The sequence below is a fragment of the Sparus aurata genome, chromosome 21 (assembly GCF_900880675.1).
Source record: "Sparus aurata chromosome 21, fSpaAur1.1, whole genome shotgun sequence".
In the NCBI taxonomy this organism is placed as follows: domain Eukaryota; kingdom Metazoa; phylum Chordata; class Actinopteri; order Spariformes; family Sparidae; genus Sparus; species Sparus aurata.
This window is the reverse complement of record NC_044207.1, coordinates 7827286-7843121: the sequence shown is the minus strand read 5'-3', so window position 1 is coordinate 7843121 and position 15836 is coordinate 7827286. Positions and strand designations below refer to the sequence as shown.

Below are 15836 nucleotides of genomic sequence, written 5' to 3'. Positions count from 1 at the left end.
ACCCGAAAAAGAAAATACGGTAAATCTTAAAAGTGCCTCTTTCGTCATAATTAAGCTTTTACACGAAGGTTTGACTCATGCAGTGTTTCCCATACATTGACGAGACTGTGGCAGACCGCCATAGTCTAAATATGGAATGTGAAAAAAATGTTTACCCCCCCAGCGCCAAAGTCTCAGAAAATACTGTGGGAAACACTGACTCATGTACATTCACAAACAAAAGCCTTGGTTGTATTTCAGCGATAGTTTCACTTTAAACAATGCTACAAAAAAAAATTTATGTTTAAGAATTGACTATGCTGATGTAAAATGGAGAAGGAAGAGGTTTCAACACAGCTGTTAGGCCTAAAGGAAAAAACACGCTTCACTTTGGGGATAAAACTACTACAGAGTTTGCCGACGTTCGTTATTGGTAGATGAAAAGCCCTTCTGAAGGCTGTGTGATGTTTGACACTTGGCTGACATCAGACAGTAAGCATTTTTTGCAGGCTGTGTGCGTGTGTGTGTGTGTGTTATACAGCACCGTATGGACAGTACTAAAATAACAGAGAGCACACTTGTGTAGCATTATAAGCCATATTTTGCTGCTGACAAGTACTTAATCTGCTCTCCATTTCAACACGAGTGTGATACAAGCACACACAAATATACAAACACACACACAAATTATCACACACACACACACACACACACACACACTGCTGATTGCCAGAAGCCCATTTAAAGAGTGATGTCCCTCAGCCTTACTGCAGGCACAGCTCCAGGTTGATTACTGCTGAGTGCCGCGCAGCTCAGGCATGACTGACTTCCTGGCACACAGACGTTTGACCAACTTACAATTTTTACAACCACATGATCGGTTTCATCTTGAGTGTTTAGTGAGTTACGGCTCTTCCGAGATGATGCCAGGCCGGCTGCAGGTGCCACCCGAGCATAAAACGCTTTTCACTTAAAGCCCAAAAGACTGAATAACTTCAGATCGGCATCGTGTCAGTTTAAAAAAAATAAAAATGCTTTGAATGTCACCGTCGACGCAGACATGAATAGACGGCGAGAAAAGAGCAACTGCTGTGCTGTGAACGTGCTTCAATCTGTGTTTCCTGAATCTTGTTTGTGAATGACTTTGTGTCTGTCTCCTTGGTAACACTGTTAGCCAGTGTTTGGGCTGCGGTCAGCAAGAGGCAGACTGTAATTAATAATCAGGTTAGAGCGAGAGGATATTGAAGCGCTCTCGAGGCTGCTGCTGCTAACTTCCGAGCTAGTGAGAGAGGGACAGAGATACACGCTCACACACACACACAGACACACACACATACGTACACACACACGCACGTGCACATAATTGTTGATAGTGAGAGGGGTTTGGGAATAAGAGGCTGATAAGTGTGCTTGAAGGTGAGCCACTGGGCTGTTTCATACAATGAGGGTTAACAAGAGGCTGCAGCAATCTCACCGTGATGGGAGCACACTCAACCACAGACAAGTTAGTGTTAATCAGCCAACCAACCAGCTACTAGCTCACTGTCAAGTGTGTGTGTGCGTGCGTATGTGTGTGTGTGTGTGTGTGTGTGTGTGTGTAATTAAGCATGAAACTCTTGAGTAGTCACAAATACAGACACTTGGAGAGGAGACGGTCTTTCCCCCCCTCTCCTCGAGTATTAATCACAACTGTTAAAAACGTCTATCAGTCACTCTGTCATCACTTAAGTCCGTGTTTACGTGCGCGTCCATGTGTTTCTTTGTTTTCCACCAGAGAAGCCCCATCTGGTGGTGACATCGTCCCCATTTATGGACAATGGGATGGACCCAGTGCCACCTGTATCAGCGTTATCAAAGTTATATGGGGGATGTGCCATTTATCTTGACAGGCAGAGAGCTTGATTTATGGCTTTTATTGTTTGTTGCGGGTCAGACAATCTCAGGCATAAGGAGATTTGTTTCAGAGGGGCTGAGGCCCGCTGGGTATTATTTGATTTGTTTCATATTTGCATGAACCTGATTCTAATTTGCCCTGTTAGCCCAAATTGATTTCTGGTACAGCTGTCACTTTTTACCCACGCTGGCGGCATAACTCCAGGCATGGTGATGTTGGACCGTCTGCCACTTTGGTCAAAACTGAAAATATCTCAAAATAATTGGATGGATTTTTTTAATAGACAATTTGGTACCCAGATGCTTTATCATTTTGACTTTGGTGATCCCCCGAGTTTTGCTGTAGTGCCATCTCATTGACATTTTTGGTTTTGAGTGAAATATCCCAGCAACTATTGAATGGATAGTATTGAGTTTGGTATGGTCCCAACAGAATGTATTGTAATGTGGTGATCCTCACTTATCCTCAACATTACCATCAGCCTCAGCTATACCACACAGACATTATGAGAGAGGAGACAAACCACTAACAGCATTTTGAACAGAAAAGTCTGTACGGCCAGAAATGAGGGTTATATGATATCCCATGTGTTTTTATGCCAGGTTTAGTGTTAGGAATGGTACATGTTAAGAATAATCATTTAGTTTATATTTTGTTCTATATTTTGGTCCACACAAGAATAAATTCATTTTTTAGTCCTTTTTATTTTTCACCTTTTAACATTTTACTGAATTGGCAAATGTGTCGATAAATGGTGACAACACATACTCTTTTATAAGAACACACGCACATGCACACACACCTGCACACACACACATGCACGCAAAAGCAAACACAGTACAGTGCAGTCATGTTAGCTATAAAGTAGGCTAGTTTGTTGATACGTTATAATAACACATAACGTTACAGTTCCACAGAATATGGATAAAACACACCCACACATGAATGTGCAAGTATGTTGCTGAAACATATCAAATATTTTGTGAAGTAAAAAATGAAGATAATACTTACATGGAAAGTGTTTGGTCCACAATAAATATATTCCTGACAGCCACAGTTGATTAAAATCAAAGGTTCTTGTGAGATTTCATAGGGAAAAATGCATGCGGGTAATTTTTGCTTGGGGGGTGATACAAAAGTAATACAAAACAAAACATTCTTAAAATGTATAAAAAATGAGTTCAAATTTGAAATGGCATGACATCAAAGCTGGTTTTAGCTGGTATAGCTGGGGTATGAAATGATAACAATTTCTCATCATGAAGAGGTAATTTGCAATATGCAAGAAAATAACCTCAGCAGGTCATTTTGACCCACTTATGCATCTATGGGCTAAACTCTCACATTTGTTAAAGTGCTCTGGTGGGATGAGCTGACGGCATCGTGTCACCACACTCTGGGCTGTTAAAGAAGTTAGTGTTATGAAATGATACACGTGTGTGGTAGAAGTAGGATGTGTGGGGAAAGGGCATTTAAAAACATAATGTTTTCAGTGTTTTTCATCAGATTTGACTGGTACTTCTATACATGCCTATGTCTATACAGGTTTTATGTCTCACAGACAACTGAAAGCAAAGTTATGGCTCTTTTCCCATTCAGATAGACAGGGGTTTATAGTCTTTTTAGCCTGAATATTTGCGATTAACAAGCACACTTACATGCTAAAGCAAGGTGGAGGACATGGTAAATATAGCACCTGCTAAACATGAATATTCTAGCATTGTCATTGTGTGGTCCCAGTTTAGTCTGGCCTCTTTTACACCTTATTTCATCAGTGTGAGCTTTGCAGGCCTCTTTCAGGTCAGTGTGACAACTGAATGACCCACTTTGCCAGTTCACCAGTGCTGTTAACTGACATTCTTGTTCTTAGTCTTCGGTGAGATTTGGCAGGTCACATTGACAAAGTCTAAAACACAGAGAGTGTCTGGGACAGACTGAAAGGGAAAGAAAGACTGGTCAAGGACTTTGAGGAAGGAGAATATGGAGCCCGGCGGTCTTTTCAACAACTTCCGCTCTCTCTCGCAATACATTTTGTGGTCCCTAATAAAAAAGAGAGTACATTGTGAGTGAACACAAAAGTGTGCTTGGGGAAAGCAGAAGTATTTGAGAAAAAAATGATTCCAACGTAACTCTTGGGGAGTCCATTGGAGGGAGATGAACAGTGTGTCACACAGAAAATGATAAAGGCTTCTGCGCAGGCATAAGAAGAGACATGAAGTAAGTAGAGTGAAGAGTCCCACCTGCTTCCCCTTTGTTTCACAAACTTATGGTGTTTCTTAAAGGATGTTTGTTCCACTGGTCTTCTTGAAGCTGTGATATTGTGGTAGTCTATCTTTATTTTCTCTGATGGGACCTCGGTTATATTTGCAGATCAATGCATGACGAACGTTCTTGCCAACCCTCCCGCCTTCCCCGGGAGTCTCTGGTATTTCACTGCCCTTTTCCGATTTCCCTCTAAGGTTAACAATTCTCCTGTATTAGTCACAATTTCTGACAATTTCACACTTTTACCCCTTTTAGTTATCACAACTTAGTAAGTGAGAGAGAAAGAATATCAAAACACATTTCAGGTGTCCTGCAGAGAAGAATTCCTGTTACTTTCTGAAAGTTCTCAAAGAAAGGGCCTCGCAATTTCAGACAGGTAAAATCAAATAGGTTGTTATTTAAAGTGCTTTTTACATCCAGCACCTTAAACAGTGACTCTATCTTGCAGTAACGTCATTGCCTCTTGAAATTATGATATGTAAATCAGCTGATAATTCAAACTTTAAATATTACTCTGCTCACTGGCAAATGTATTCGGAACCTCTTTGTCCTCTGTTCAGCCCAGCGTACGCCTTCACCTCCTTTACATTATTTAAAGCACAAAGGGTATTTCTCGATGCCGCCCTCTCCTCTCTTCCTTCACTTTTCTCTTTGCTCTGCTTGCCTTTTATCTGCTCCGCTGATCTCTTCTTTACCTTTCTCAGTTTCACATCTCCCCACTCCTCTGCCTGCATATTCTCTCTTCTCTGTCCCTGTATTCGTTTCCCACCTGGCCTTTTGCTTCTTGCTTCTCCCTCATCTCTCCACTCCTTGCCTGGCTTCACTTCTTCTTCTTCTCCTCCTTCTCCTCCCCTTTTCCACCATCCTGCCATCCCTCCCTCTCATCTCCCTCCACCCCTACCTCTCTCCTCCTGCTGCCGCCACCCCTCCTCTCACCACCTCCGTTCACCCTCTTGATGATTGCCGAGCACATTTCATTTGACATGAAGACAAAGGGCTGAGTACACATGTGGTTTCTCTGCAAGTCCTGTGTAATATGAAATATTAATGTAGGCATAATTTGGCTCCCCGGATGAGGGGCGGAGGTGGGGGCGGTGGGGGCGGTGGGGGCTTCATAATCACCAGTGACTGCCGCTTCCTTCCCCAAAGGATGGCAAGGCTGTCAGGTTGGATTGACGAACGGTATAGATAACAACAACAGAATGCTTACTGTTGGCGGCTACCGTGGCCTATTTCTGTCTCGGTATTTAATGGTTGTGTTGGCTCGCTGCCCGACTTACTGAGGCAGCTCTCCCCGTCAGGCTTTTTCGGAGTTAAAGGTGCACTGTGCAGCATTTCCAACCATCAACAGTCATGGTCAAATTGGTTGTGATAGACTGGTATAATTAGCATAAACAATTGGATGCCTCTTTTGCACACCAGTGGGTTTTTTCTTGTCTTATATTCGCTATGAGCCACATTGCTGCAAAGAACATAATATTACAGCCTTTTCCCCCCCCTCCATCTGCTCCATCTGTTTCCTTCACTTTACTATCATTCCACCATACTTTTGTGAAGAAACACTTACCTGACCATGTCCAACAATAAAAAGCTTAAACAATTAATGATAAAAATGCTTAAAAAGTTGTTGTGGTGAACCAGTGTATATCACACATGGGGGAAAAATGATCATTCATTTGGATCACATCTCTGGCCAACTCCTGACTCCAGAGCTGCAAGAGTCCTAAAACCACAAAGAAAAGTAATTTTTTTTTTACTTCTGTTTCCCTTGTCTTGAAAGCAGTGGGTGTTTTGAATAGGTTTTCAATTAGAAGCCGGAAAAAAGGTTTGTGGTTAATAAGCTTACAGTGAGAGATTTTCAAATTTTGCTCCACTACAGAGAAATATGTCACTAAATACCCTTGTTATATTCTGACGCTTTTATCTCTTTAAAAGGACGGCTGCTAACAAGTGGCTAAATGAGATTACAGTTGTTGAGGTCATTGAACATCATCGTGACCAACTCAGAAACCTATTGGACTATTCTTACTCAAACTTTACAACTTGTAGAATGATCAATTTATAATAAAGAATGTAAAGTAAAGTATAAAGTATGAAGCTGAGTGGTGGTGACAATGACGACGATGACAGCGTAGTTCGTTTCTTGCCTAACTTTAGCTCTTTATTTCTGGCAATAGCATTTTGACTAAACTGTTATTAAAACGTGTGTGATTATCTTCTCAAACAAAAAAGTTGAAGTGTCATACATTTATAAATAAAGAGTTAATTTCCTGCAATAATCGAAAATCTGATGAAGAAATCCCGTAGGCCTTTTGTCGCGGTAACCAAGGTGATGTTAACTTGTTAGCCTGCATGTCATCCATGCAGCGCCCCATTCACTCTCCTTCACCTCTGTTAGTCTTGAACAACTAACTCCTCGTAAAGATATCCGGCTCTCAAACTGCCAAATGCTCCACTATTTTCGCCAGCTGGTTGCACCTTTGTGCCCATGTCTGATTGCGCTAAGTTTTTAACTAAGAACCTTCTGATTATAGCAAGTAGCACATTTAAAAGCAAAAAAGTAAAGCTGTTGGCAACGCGACCACAACAAAGCTCCAAAAGATGCTAGAACACCACAAAGGACTGAGGGGATTTGCATTAGCATTTCCCATTTTGCTGTGTACTGTGAAAGGGGTACACGATACTAATACAAATGCTGTTGGGGCGGCTGAAAATGCATTTTGGTAATACTGAGGGCTCGTAAATTAGCTAGCTCAATTTAATTAACACAATTCCATGAGAAGAAATAAGCTGCAGAGGTATGCCACTGTTGGTAATGTGGGTTATACCTTAAGAAACAATACATTCAACAAGGAATAAATCCTGTTTTGGAATCTAAATCTAAACAATACTTCCTAAAAAGATTTTACAGAGGCAGTAAAAACTAGCTTCAGCTGAACCAGCACACATTCCAACACGTGACTGGAGTATGCGCTCGTGTCCTGCGGTCCTCGTGGTGTCACCTGCAGCAGAGCCAGTCTGTCCGCCTCTGTCGCGCTCTTTCAGTAAATTATTTTGACGCATTATGATGTGCCTAATCAATTATCCCACATGTTCATCTCTCTATATTACATAGCACAACATTTTTGCATCAAAGCCAAGCACACACACACGCACGCACACACACTGTCTCTCTCTCACCACACACACAGACACATACACACTCTTTTCTCTTGGGAGCTAGCGTTTGCGCCCTCTCTTTCCTCTCTTACTCTCTACCTTACACACACACACACACACACACACACGCATACACTAACACACACACACGCACAAGCTAGGTGTCACCACGCGCACACACACACACAAAGTCACAGTTTGTCTTTCACATGTTTACATATATATATATACTTTTCTCTTTCGCTCTTTCTTTTGCACTCTCTCACAAAGACAGAAGCATACAAGTCTCTCACACACCCACATAAACACACACACGCGCGCGCGCTAACACGCACACACACGGGCTACAGTTGCATCACTAGTGAATTACCATGCCGTTCCGCGTTATTAAACATGACACTCGGCCCAGATAATGGAGCCTTTCTTCATCTCAATTTGGAAGGCTAATCTTATTGCTTTGATTAGCAGCAGCTTCATTTGCATATCAAGGCCTCCCCTCCTTTAATTCCTCCATCGCAAATCCCCTCTTTATAGCTGTAGATAAAAGGAATCTATCTATATGTATCTTTCTTTAGAATCTTTTCTTCCTCCCCCCCCTCCGACTCTCTTGTTCTTCGCTAACTCCTTGTTCATTTGCTCATATTCTTGTATTTTCTCTTCTTGTTTTCTGTAGTCATCGTCGGCTCAGCTAGGTCGTGTTTATTTCTCTCCTTCTACACATGAATGGAAAAAGATGCCTATCATAAAATAAGGACAGAGACAAAAGTAAAGCATGACTTCATCGCAATGTGATTGGACTCATCGCGTAATGGCCCATAATCCTGGTTACTTATTGTCAAGAAGGATTCACACTCAATGAACTAAGCTCAGTAAAAAAGGGAACGTTTCAGCAAAAGTTTAAATTACAGCCTACTATTAAATTGTAACCACAAGGTTACAACTTCACAATAAACTTCAACGGCTGCACTTTGAACACCATTCACTGCAGTGAACGGTTGGATTTGGTTTGACCTTGAGACAAATAAAGCCAAACAAACTGACGGAGTGATTGCTAATGTTATAACTCCAGGACATTCTGCATAAAGTCTGATAAAGTTTTGATGGCTTTGGTGCCTGACAACAGCGTCATTACTTACCGATAATCTTAAGATATAGCCTACCACTAAATAGGATCACAGTATGATCTAAATGAGGGGGGGTTATCGTCTTACTGTCAGAACAGCAATCAATGCAAATGGAAAGTCAGCTGCACTCACAGAAAAGCACATATGCTTTCATATATTATTTACAGTGTATAATAAAGGTCAATTTCTGCACTACAAGCTTGGTAAATTGAGTTTGAGTGGATATAGTGCATGTTCAAATAAAAGCATAAAGACAGTAAAGATCTGGGTGTCTGATAAAAGTAATGTATTACATATTAATGTATTGTATCTGTGAAGCCATGCAACATATTCCAAATCCCAAAAGCTACAAAATGCAGCTTCTCGACATCAAACAATAGCACAAATGAAGCAAATATATGCGTGGGTGCAGCGAAAGAGAAAATGTGAAGCTTTATAGCCATATTTTTTTTCTTAATTGGTATTTTTCATTTGTTTACTGTTTGGATATTATTTGTACACACCAGTTACCTCTTGAAAATACCACCAGGCAGCACACTGGGACAGAAACTGACACAGACACTGATTATTCTCAAAAGCTGCTAATGGAGGTGAATGCATATTTTTTACTAAGCTACTTCTGAATATTTTTTCATTATCAAAGAATGAAATGCCTAACCTGACACATTGCTATTTACTATGCTGTTTTAATAGCTTGCCTGCAAAAAAACCCCACAAAACAGATAGTGTTTTGTTATTGTGTGAAATACGTCTCAGAACAAGACTATGAGTATTATGAGTAAATTATATTTCAGGTGCTGATTTCCCACTCTCACCAAGTACTCAGATCATTTACTGATTAAAAAAGTTCCGTTGCTAATAAAAGCATGCATGCAAATGACTATTGAATGGCCAATTTCAAAAGAATATATTATCTTTTATCATAATAATTGATGCCTTAATGTGTAAACATCACTAATGTATGAGACTGATTGTAACTACTTTACATACTGCAAGGTAGATTAAAGGAATAGGTCACCCAAAAAGGAATATTCAGTTATGATTTACACAGCTCCATGCAGATGGGAAGTTGAGTGAAGTTTCGTAGTCAACAAAATATTTCTGGAGCTTCACAGCCAGGCAGCAGGTTTGACCAAAAACCTTTCCATCCGCTTGAGTTGATTGAGTAGTCACCATATCACAAAAACTGTAATCACAATACAGTACTTGAGAAAATATACTGAGTTACATTCCACCATCAGTACCCTTAAAACCATTCTAGTAGAACATAAAGGAAGATTACTTAAGATTGCTGCAGAACGTTAACACAAAACATAGAACCTTGGCAAACCACATGAAGAAATGTACAAAGCATGTTCATACAGTGACTTGAATATTATGCCAAAAATTATAGCTGCATCTTCAAGCATGTTCCCGAGGGTAAAAGCTAAAGGTCAACCCGAGCCTGATGTCATGTCACGCTGCAGAACCCTTTCACCCCGGTGGTGTTAAAAACTATAAAGCTGGGGTAACCATGTTAAATCTGATGAGAAGTGTCTTCTGTTTTTAACTGCATTTGTGCACTTCTGCGCGCTGACCTCTTTCATGTGAGTGTGAGTGAGAGAGACAGTAAAAAAAGAGTGAGATAGAGATAGTGGGTGTCTTTTATAGGATGTTGGCCAATATGATGTTTTATGTATCTATAAAGAGCTCCAAGGCCATGTTGACTTTTCATGGTTTAGAAACACGACCGGTACTCTGTGAAAATGGCTGTATTGTGCGAGATCCAAGTTAAGTGCAGCATCAAAAGCTCTTACCTATTCACACTTGGTCAGAATTAAAAGCCCAAGGTGCTTCAGTCATGCAGTCACCTTAATGGACAACTTTTAGGGCCACCAGCATGCATGAGCAAGTTTTAGACTGTGACTCTGGTAACAGTGAGGCCATGTACTGTGGTTTCTAGAATGCAGATGTAAGGAGTTTTGCTGTTTTTTTGGCCAGAGTTTGCCATTTTTATTAAATTTGCTGCAACACATCTACGGCCAGAACTCTTCTTACATATTGCATTTGTTGGTGATTGTAAGGTGTTGCTTTGTTCTTTACGTGAGTATTTCTATTTTGCACAACTTTATTCTTCTACCTCTTATCATTTCAGAGGCAGATATTGAACTTTTTACCGCAACACAATTTGTCAGACAGCTTTAGTTACTAGTTACTTTTAGATTGCAACTGTTCTGCTCCCTTTCCAGTGGAGAGCCTGTGCATCTCCAAACCTGTTTGGAGCCCAATACTTTATGGGTTGAGAAAATGCTCCTACTTAAATAGACGAATACTCCCTTCTTGGATCAGCTGGAAAGTATGCTGTCGCACAACTGAAAACAGGTCGTTTTTCTGAGCTCGTGAAAAGTTGACATGTTGGAGATTGATGGTCCCTCAAAGCCACAACATATGATGATCTTATGCAAATTGATGCATTGCTGTACATTAGAATACCAAACAGCATATAAGGTAGTTAAATTAGCACAGCCTTATACATCTACAGCAGTAAAATGTATGATACACATGAATGAAGCAGTAATAATAGATACATATATAGATACACTGCAACATTTTACTGCTCAGTGACTTCTACTTTTCAAACTTAATGTATATTTTACTAATTATAATTTGGTTTTGAATGCTTGTAGTGGAGTGTTTTAACAGTGTGGTGTTAGTTCTGTTATCTAAGTAAAGGATCTGATAGCTGCTTCCACCACTGCATTCACTATACCCCCATTGCAATGATATGACCTGGCCACCAGGCCTCAGGTGATGTGTGCGTCAAGAATATTACAGACACATCAATGAGCCACACTGTTGCACTGCGCAAAGTGCTTCTCCAGTACTGTTGGTTGTGATTCTGTCTTAGTGTCAACAATTCTGTGAGTTCTTAAGGATTCATGTCTTCAATATGAAGCAGTGGGATCGTGAACGATTACCAGAGACAGGCTGGGAGAAAGGATTTGCAGACGACAACAAAACTACGGAATGCCGCCAGCCTTATCCTTCACACGCAACTTTATTTAGGAACACAAAAATGATACATATTGCTAAACTGTTAAACTCTACCAGACAGGGTCACAAGAAGACACTGCAATGCATGAGTCACATTGTTATACTGTCTAAGTGGTGCAAATCATCAAATCCTTGAAAGCAAACTGACACGCAGTGGACATGATTGACTTTTAGGCTCCTTACTTGTGTCTATTTGTGTCCCCTTACACAAACAATTCAGCTATAAAGCTCTGAAATGACTCATATCAGGTTTCATTCTGGAGGTCTTTCAACCCCATCCTCTGAGTAAAGACCTTGAATGAGTATATGATAATCCTTTTTACAGGTCACACCATTCACGACGTAAGATAACAAACAACTTCAAATAGACGGATTGTATTTTAAAACAAAGCTTTTTATTTGATTCCAGACCCTGCGGCAGTAAAAGTGGAGGGCGCGACCATAAAGCCGCTGCGGGAGGGTTCATTGACCTGGAGGTGAGCTACCAGCATGCCCTGACGAACAGTCAGCACTTTACTCACTGCTGGGGAACTCCATAAACGCCCGTTTATGCAGGTTAATGCCCTCTCCCTCGTAGGCCATTGTACTCATCATCTCCAGGTGTAATTGCTCTCTTGTGTCATCACATGCAGATGAGGGAGGTGGCGAGAGGTGCACAGTATATAAACAGGGAACAGACTCAGTCTCAGTACCTTTGCTCTTCCCTCGGCTTGCCTCAGCATCTCTGCACTCACACCTCCACCCACCAACACCACCAAAATGGCCTTCGCTGGAAGATGGGAAACTGAGACCCAGGAGGGATATGATGCCTTCTGCAAGCTGCTCGGTGAGACATACTCCATCCGACGCCCAGCACATTTGACTTCTCTCCCCTCTTGGATTTTCTGGACTAATCTGTGCCATCATAACCTCACTCTCTTCTTTTTCCCCCCCCGCTCCAGGCATCCCCGATGACGTCATTGAGAAGGGCCGTGACTACAAGCTGATCACGGAGGTCACCCAGGACGGCAATACCTTCTCCTGGACCCAGATCTACCCCACCAACGCCAAGGTCACCAACAACTTCACCGTCGGAAAGGAGTGCGACATGGAGACCATCGGAGGAAAGAAGTTCAAGGTGAGATAGGAAAACCATCAAGAGCTGAAAGCAAAGACGAGTGTACCCTGGTTCCCTGTGTGGTTATAAAATGTGCACTTTTCAGGCCACTGTGCAGATGGAGGGCGGCAAGCTGTGCGTGACCTTCCCCAACTACCACCACACTTCCGAGATCTGCGGCGGCAAGCTCGTGGAGGTAAACAGACTCACTGAGGCTTTTACTGCTGAGGAGCGAACGCAATGACAGCAGTTATTATACTCGACACCCTGCAGGGATCGTTAGAGTCATTAATGTTATATTTCTGCAGCCGGGGATAGGCATATGCTAACGAGAGAAACAGTCTCAAACGTAGAGTAGAGGAAATGATTGCATCTTAACAAGCAACCCCGCAGACTCATATTTAACCTTTTCAAACCGCAGTCAGTGGGAGATGACTCTCTAAGTCTTACATATTTGCATTTCCATGTGGCTCCATTCCTTCTTCTTTGAGACGCTTTCAAGAATCAACTTATACGTCAAAGGGAAATGGCAAAGTATTCAAAGGAAGTCAAAGATGTTTATTATAATGGAAAAGTGTTTAATAGTGTGTGTTTGATTTTCTTAAGTGTAAACATAGATTAAAAATGTCATATGATGATGGTTAAGAGACGTCGTTTTTAGTGCATTTTGTAGTTGAAGTTGTAAAAATATATGTTTCAGCATGGCTAATGACTGTCTTCTACTGTAGAGGTATATCGGTCACAAGCGAAAATGCTTATAATTATTATCAGAGAAATTGTCGGGGATGTCTTCCATCTTCCATTTACATTTTTCTTACACTTGTGATAGGGAAGTAACAAAAGGCACTGATATAACATATTCCTCGCTTTAATATTTCCCTTTTTTCTCCGTCTCTCTCCCTAGACCTCCAAAGCCGGCTCTGTGGTGCTGAAGAGAACCAGCAAGAAGCTGTAAATGTTCACTGACCTTAGACCTCTTACAGTTACAACACGACCTCAGAACTGCAGCTACTGCAATGAATAAAAGAGCATGATACCAACATGAACCTATGTTTCCGTCTCCATTCCGGTGTGCATGTGCGTGCTTGTGTTCATCCCACTGTGGTGCCATGCTTTACAGGATAATGTGCGAACTTTAGACATAGCAAAGTCAGGGTCTGCTTTTTTGGAGAATAGAAGAGTTTATACAACAATCAGGGGAAGGCTTTTGATTAATGCAACAGCTTCAACAAGAGAGTCGGTGGATTGAGCTTTGCAGGGTTTGGCAGCAGATGAGGCAGCACAAGATGGAAATGTTTTTGACTCTTGGAAATATGCTTAACTCAAATGATATAACCTATTAGCTCTATGAAAAGGCTTTACAAAGGTTCCAGCTTAGGGACGTATTTGTATCTCCTCAACCAGCTACACGATCTAACCAGAAGTTGCCATAGTTATCAATTATCACAAACTACTGTATTTACACACACAGAGTCTCAGAAATCAATGTGTTTGATCTTAAGAGAACTATTTACAGAACTTATTTTTTTCTTTTTACTTGTTAAAAAACTTTTATAATTCATTAACTTCAGTCAGCTACCCAATCGGGATTTCCCCTTCAACACAAGTATGGGTGCTGAAACATCTTACTTAGATGATACTTTACTTTGTACTCATTTAGGGTACTTTAACTCTGCTTAATACTCATTTCAGCTGAGTACCCACTTACCTCTGTTCCTTGGACACTGTTTGAGCCTCATTAGCATCAACACGTACACATGTTTTCCATCACAGACCGGCAGTGGCCATGCAGTTTGCCAAAAGATGTTTGATGTCATTATTAAAAGACCATCACAGAGAGGATGACAACTATCTGGATCTTTGTCAGCTATATTACAAATGCAGGTTGTAGGTGGACGTTAATGAGTCACCAATACTGCAAATTCATGCAATAATACTGTAATTCATGGAAGGGTTTTCTTTTTTTGTACTTTTAAACTGCTTTGATCAGCTTTTACTGAAGGACTACTTCCAGGAAAACCTGTCAACGTCTCATTAAAATAAATGTTTTCTAAATCTGAATAGACAGCTGGACGTCGTTTCACCTGCAAAACCAAAGCCACAATGACTGGGCTCTGCTCTTATCAGCTGTTTGAACAGAAAACCTTCTGAAGGTGTCTTCCACTTTTAAAATGTTATATGTTTCAGTTTTTTCTATCATCTGTTTACAATGCAAGAAATCATGCAAAGCAAGGTCAGCCGTTTATGAACATATAAACTAGCAAGTAAAGTCACCTGGACTTTAATAGGTGCACAGTTATTTCATGCACATTTTGCAGAGGTGTTACGATTTGACATCATTTCAATGTCACTATTCTGAGAGTGCGTCTCCAGAATGCATTTTCACGCAGGCAACCCTCATCTCTCATCTGTTGGAGGTGTGTGAGCATTGACCCCGTCATCCGTTCATCCACTGTCAGTGAAAGTGTGATCAGTTCGTATTTGTCGCTGCAGAAATGGCGTCATCGCTGAAGAGTACAATGCATAAATCAAATGGCGGACCAGTATTCCCTGGAGATCTAGGTATCAGGTCTAAATTAAGCCTGATCCTGGTCAGTCATGCTACACAAGGATTCTGGAGATGGCAAGTCAGCTGAGAAAATTGCTGCCCATAAAATGATGTCATACTAAATGATGTGTGACATCATCAAACAGCCAGGACCATTTGACATCAATTTGTGAACCCCCGTCTTTCTGTCTTTGCAGAGTTCGATGACGTTTGAACATGATTAAATCAATCTTCAAAACCTTCACATTTTAGGGAAACCTTTATTTAGGAGAAGTATTTTAAAATTGCGAGCTACAAGAACATCCCATATCGTTGACTTAAAGCGTACATTTTGTGTCGCTTGATGATTAATTTAACTTTTTATTAACTTGTGTTATTTATAAAGCCTAATTTTAAGGGGCTGGGGGGTTTCATTTCATCACAAAAATATTCCTTTTCTCTTAGATAATGTAAAATGGGGGGGGGGGGAGTTTTCATGTGGGTGATTTACTTTGATGATGAAAGGCCTTTTCCATCCATTCAAATCAATACAATTAATTCAAACCACGTGAGATTAAATATGGCACAGGACATCTTCCTCAGTCTGAGTGCTGCTGTGCTGCAGTGGACTCAGTGCTGCCACTGGTGGATGGAAGCTATATTGCAGCAGCACTTGAGATTAAAATGGTGTTCTTACTCACTGCATATTATGTTGTTCATTTAATGTCTTTACTTAATTCTTTTTTGCCAATTACTGAG

General features: G+C 40.9%; 1 protein-coding gene across 1 annotated transcript; it reads left to right on the top strand.

Moving 5' to 3' along the window:
• Nucleotides 1-12120: 12120 nt before the first annotated feature.
• Nucleotides 12121-13596, top strand: LOC115572066 (gastrotropin). Its single transcript, XM_030401854.1, has 4 exons — nucleotides 12121-12280; nucleotides 12396-12571; nucleotides 12657-12746; nucleotides 13455-13596. Exons 1-4 carry the CDS (start codon nucleotides 12214-12216, stop codon nucleotides 13503-13505), a joined length of 384 nt encoding a protein of 127 aa, XP_030257714.1. The 5' UTR covers nucleotides 12121-12213; the 3' UTR covers nucleotides 13506-13596.
• The last annotated feature ends 2240 nt before the right edge of the window (nucleotides 13597-15836 follow it).

What these genes read in the sequence shown, in the direction of transcription:
- LOC115572066 (XM_030401854.1), top strand. Translation starts at nt 12,214, where the DNA reads ATGGCCTTCGCTGGAAGATGGGAAACTGAGACCCAGGAGGGATATGAT. An exon ending in TCGGAGGAAAGAAGTTCAAG is followed by an intron (nt 12,572 to 12,656) that starts GTGAGATAGGAA and finishes TGCACTTTTCAG; the next exon opens with GCCACTGTGCAGATGGAGGG. An exon ending in GCGGCGGCAAGCTCGTGGAG is followed by an intron (nt 12,747 to 13,454) that starts GTAAACAGACTC and finishes CTCTCTCCCTAG; the next exon opens with ACCTCCAAAGCCGGCTCTGT.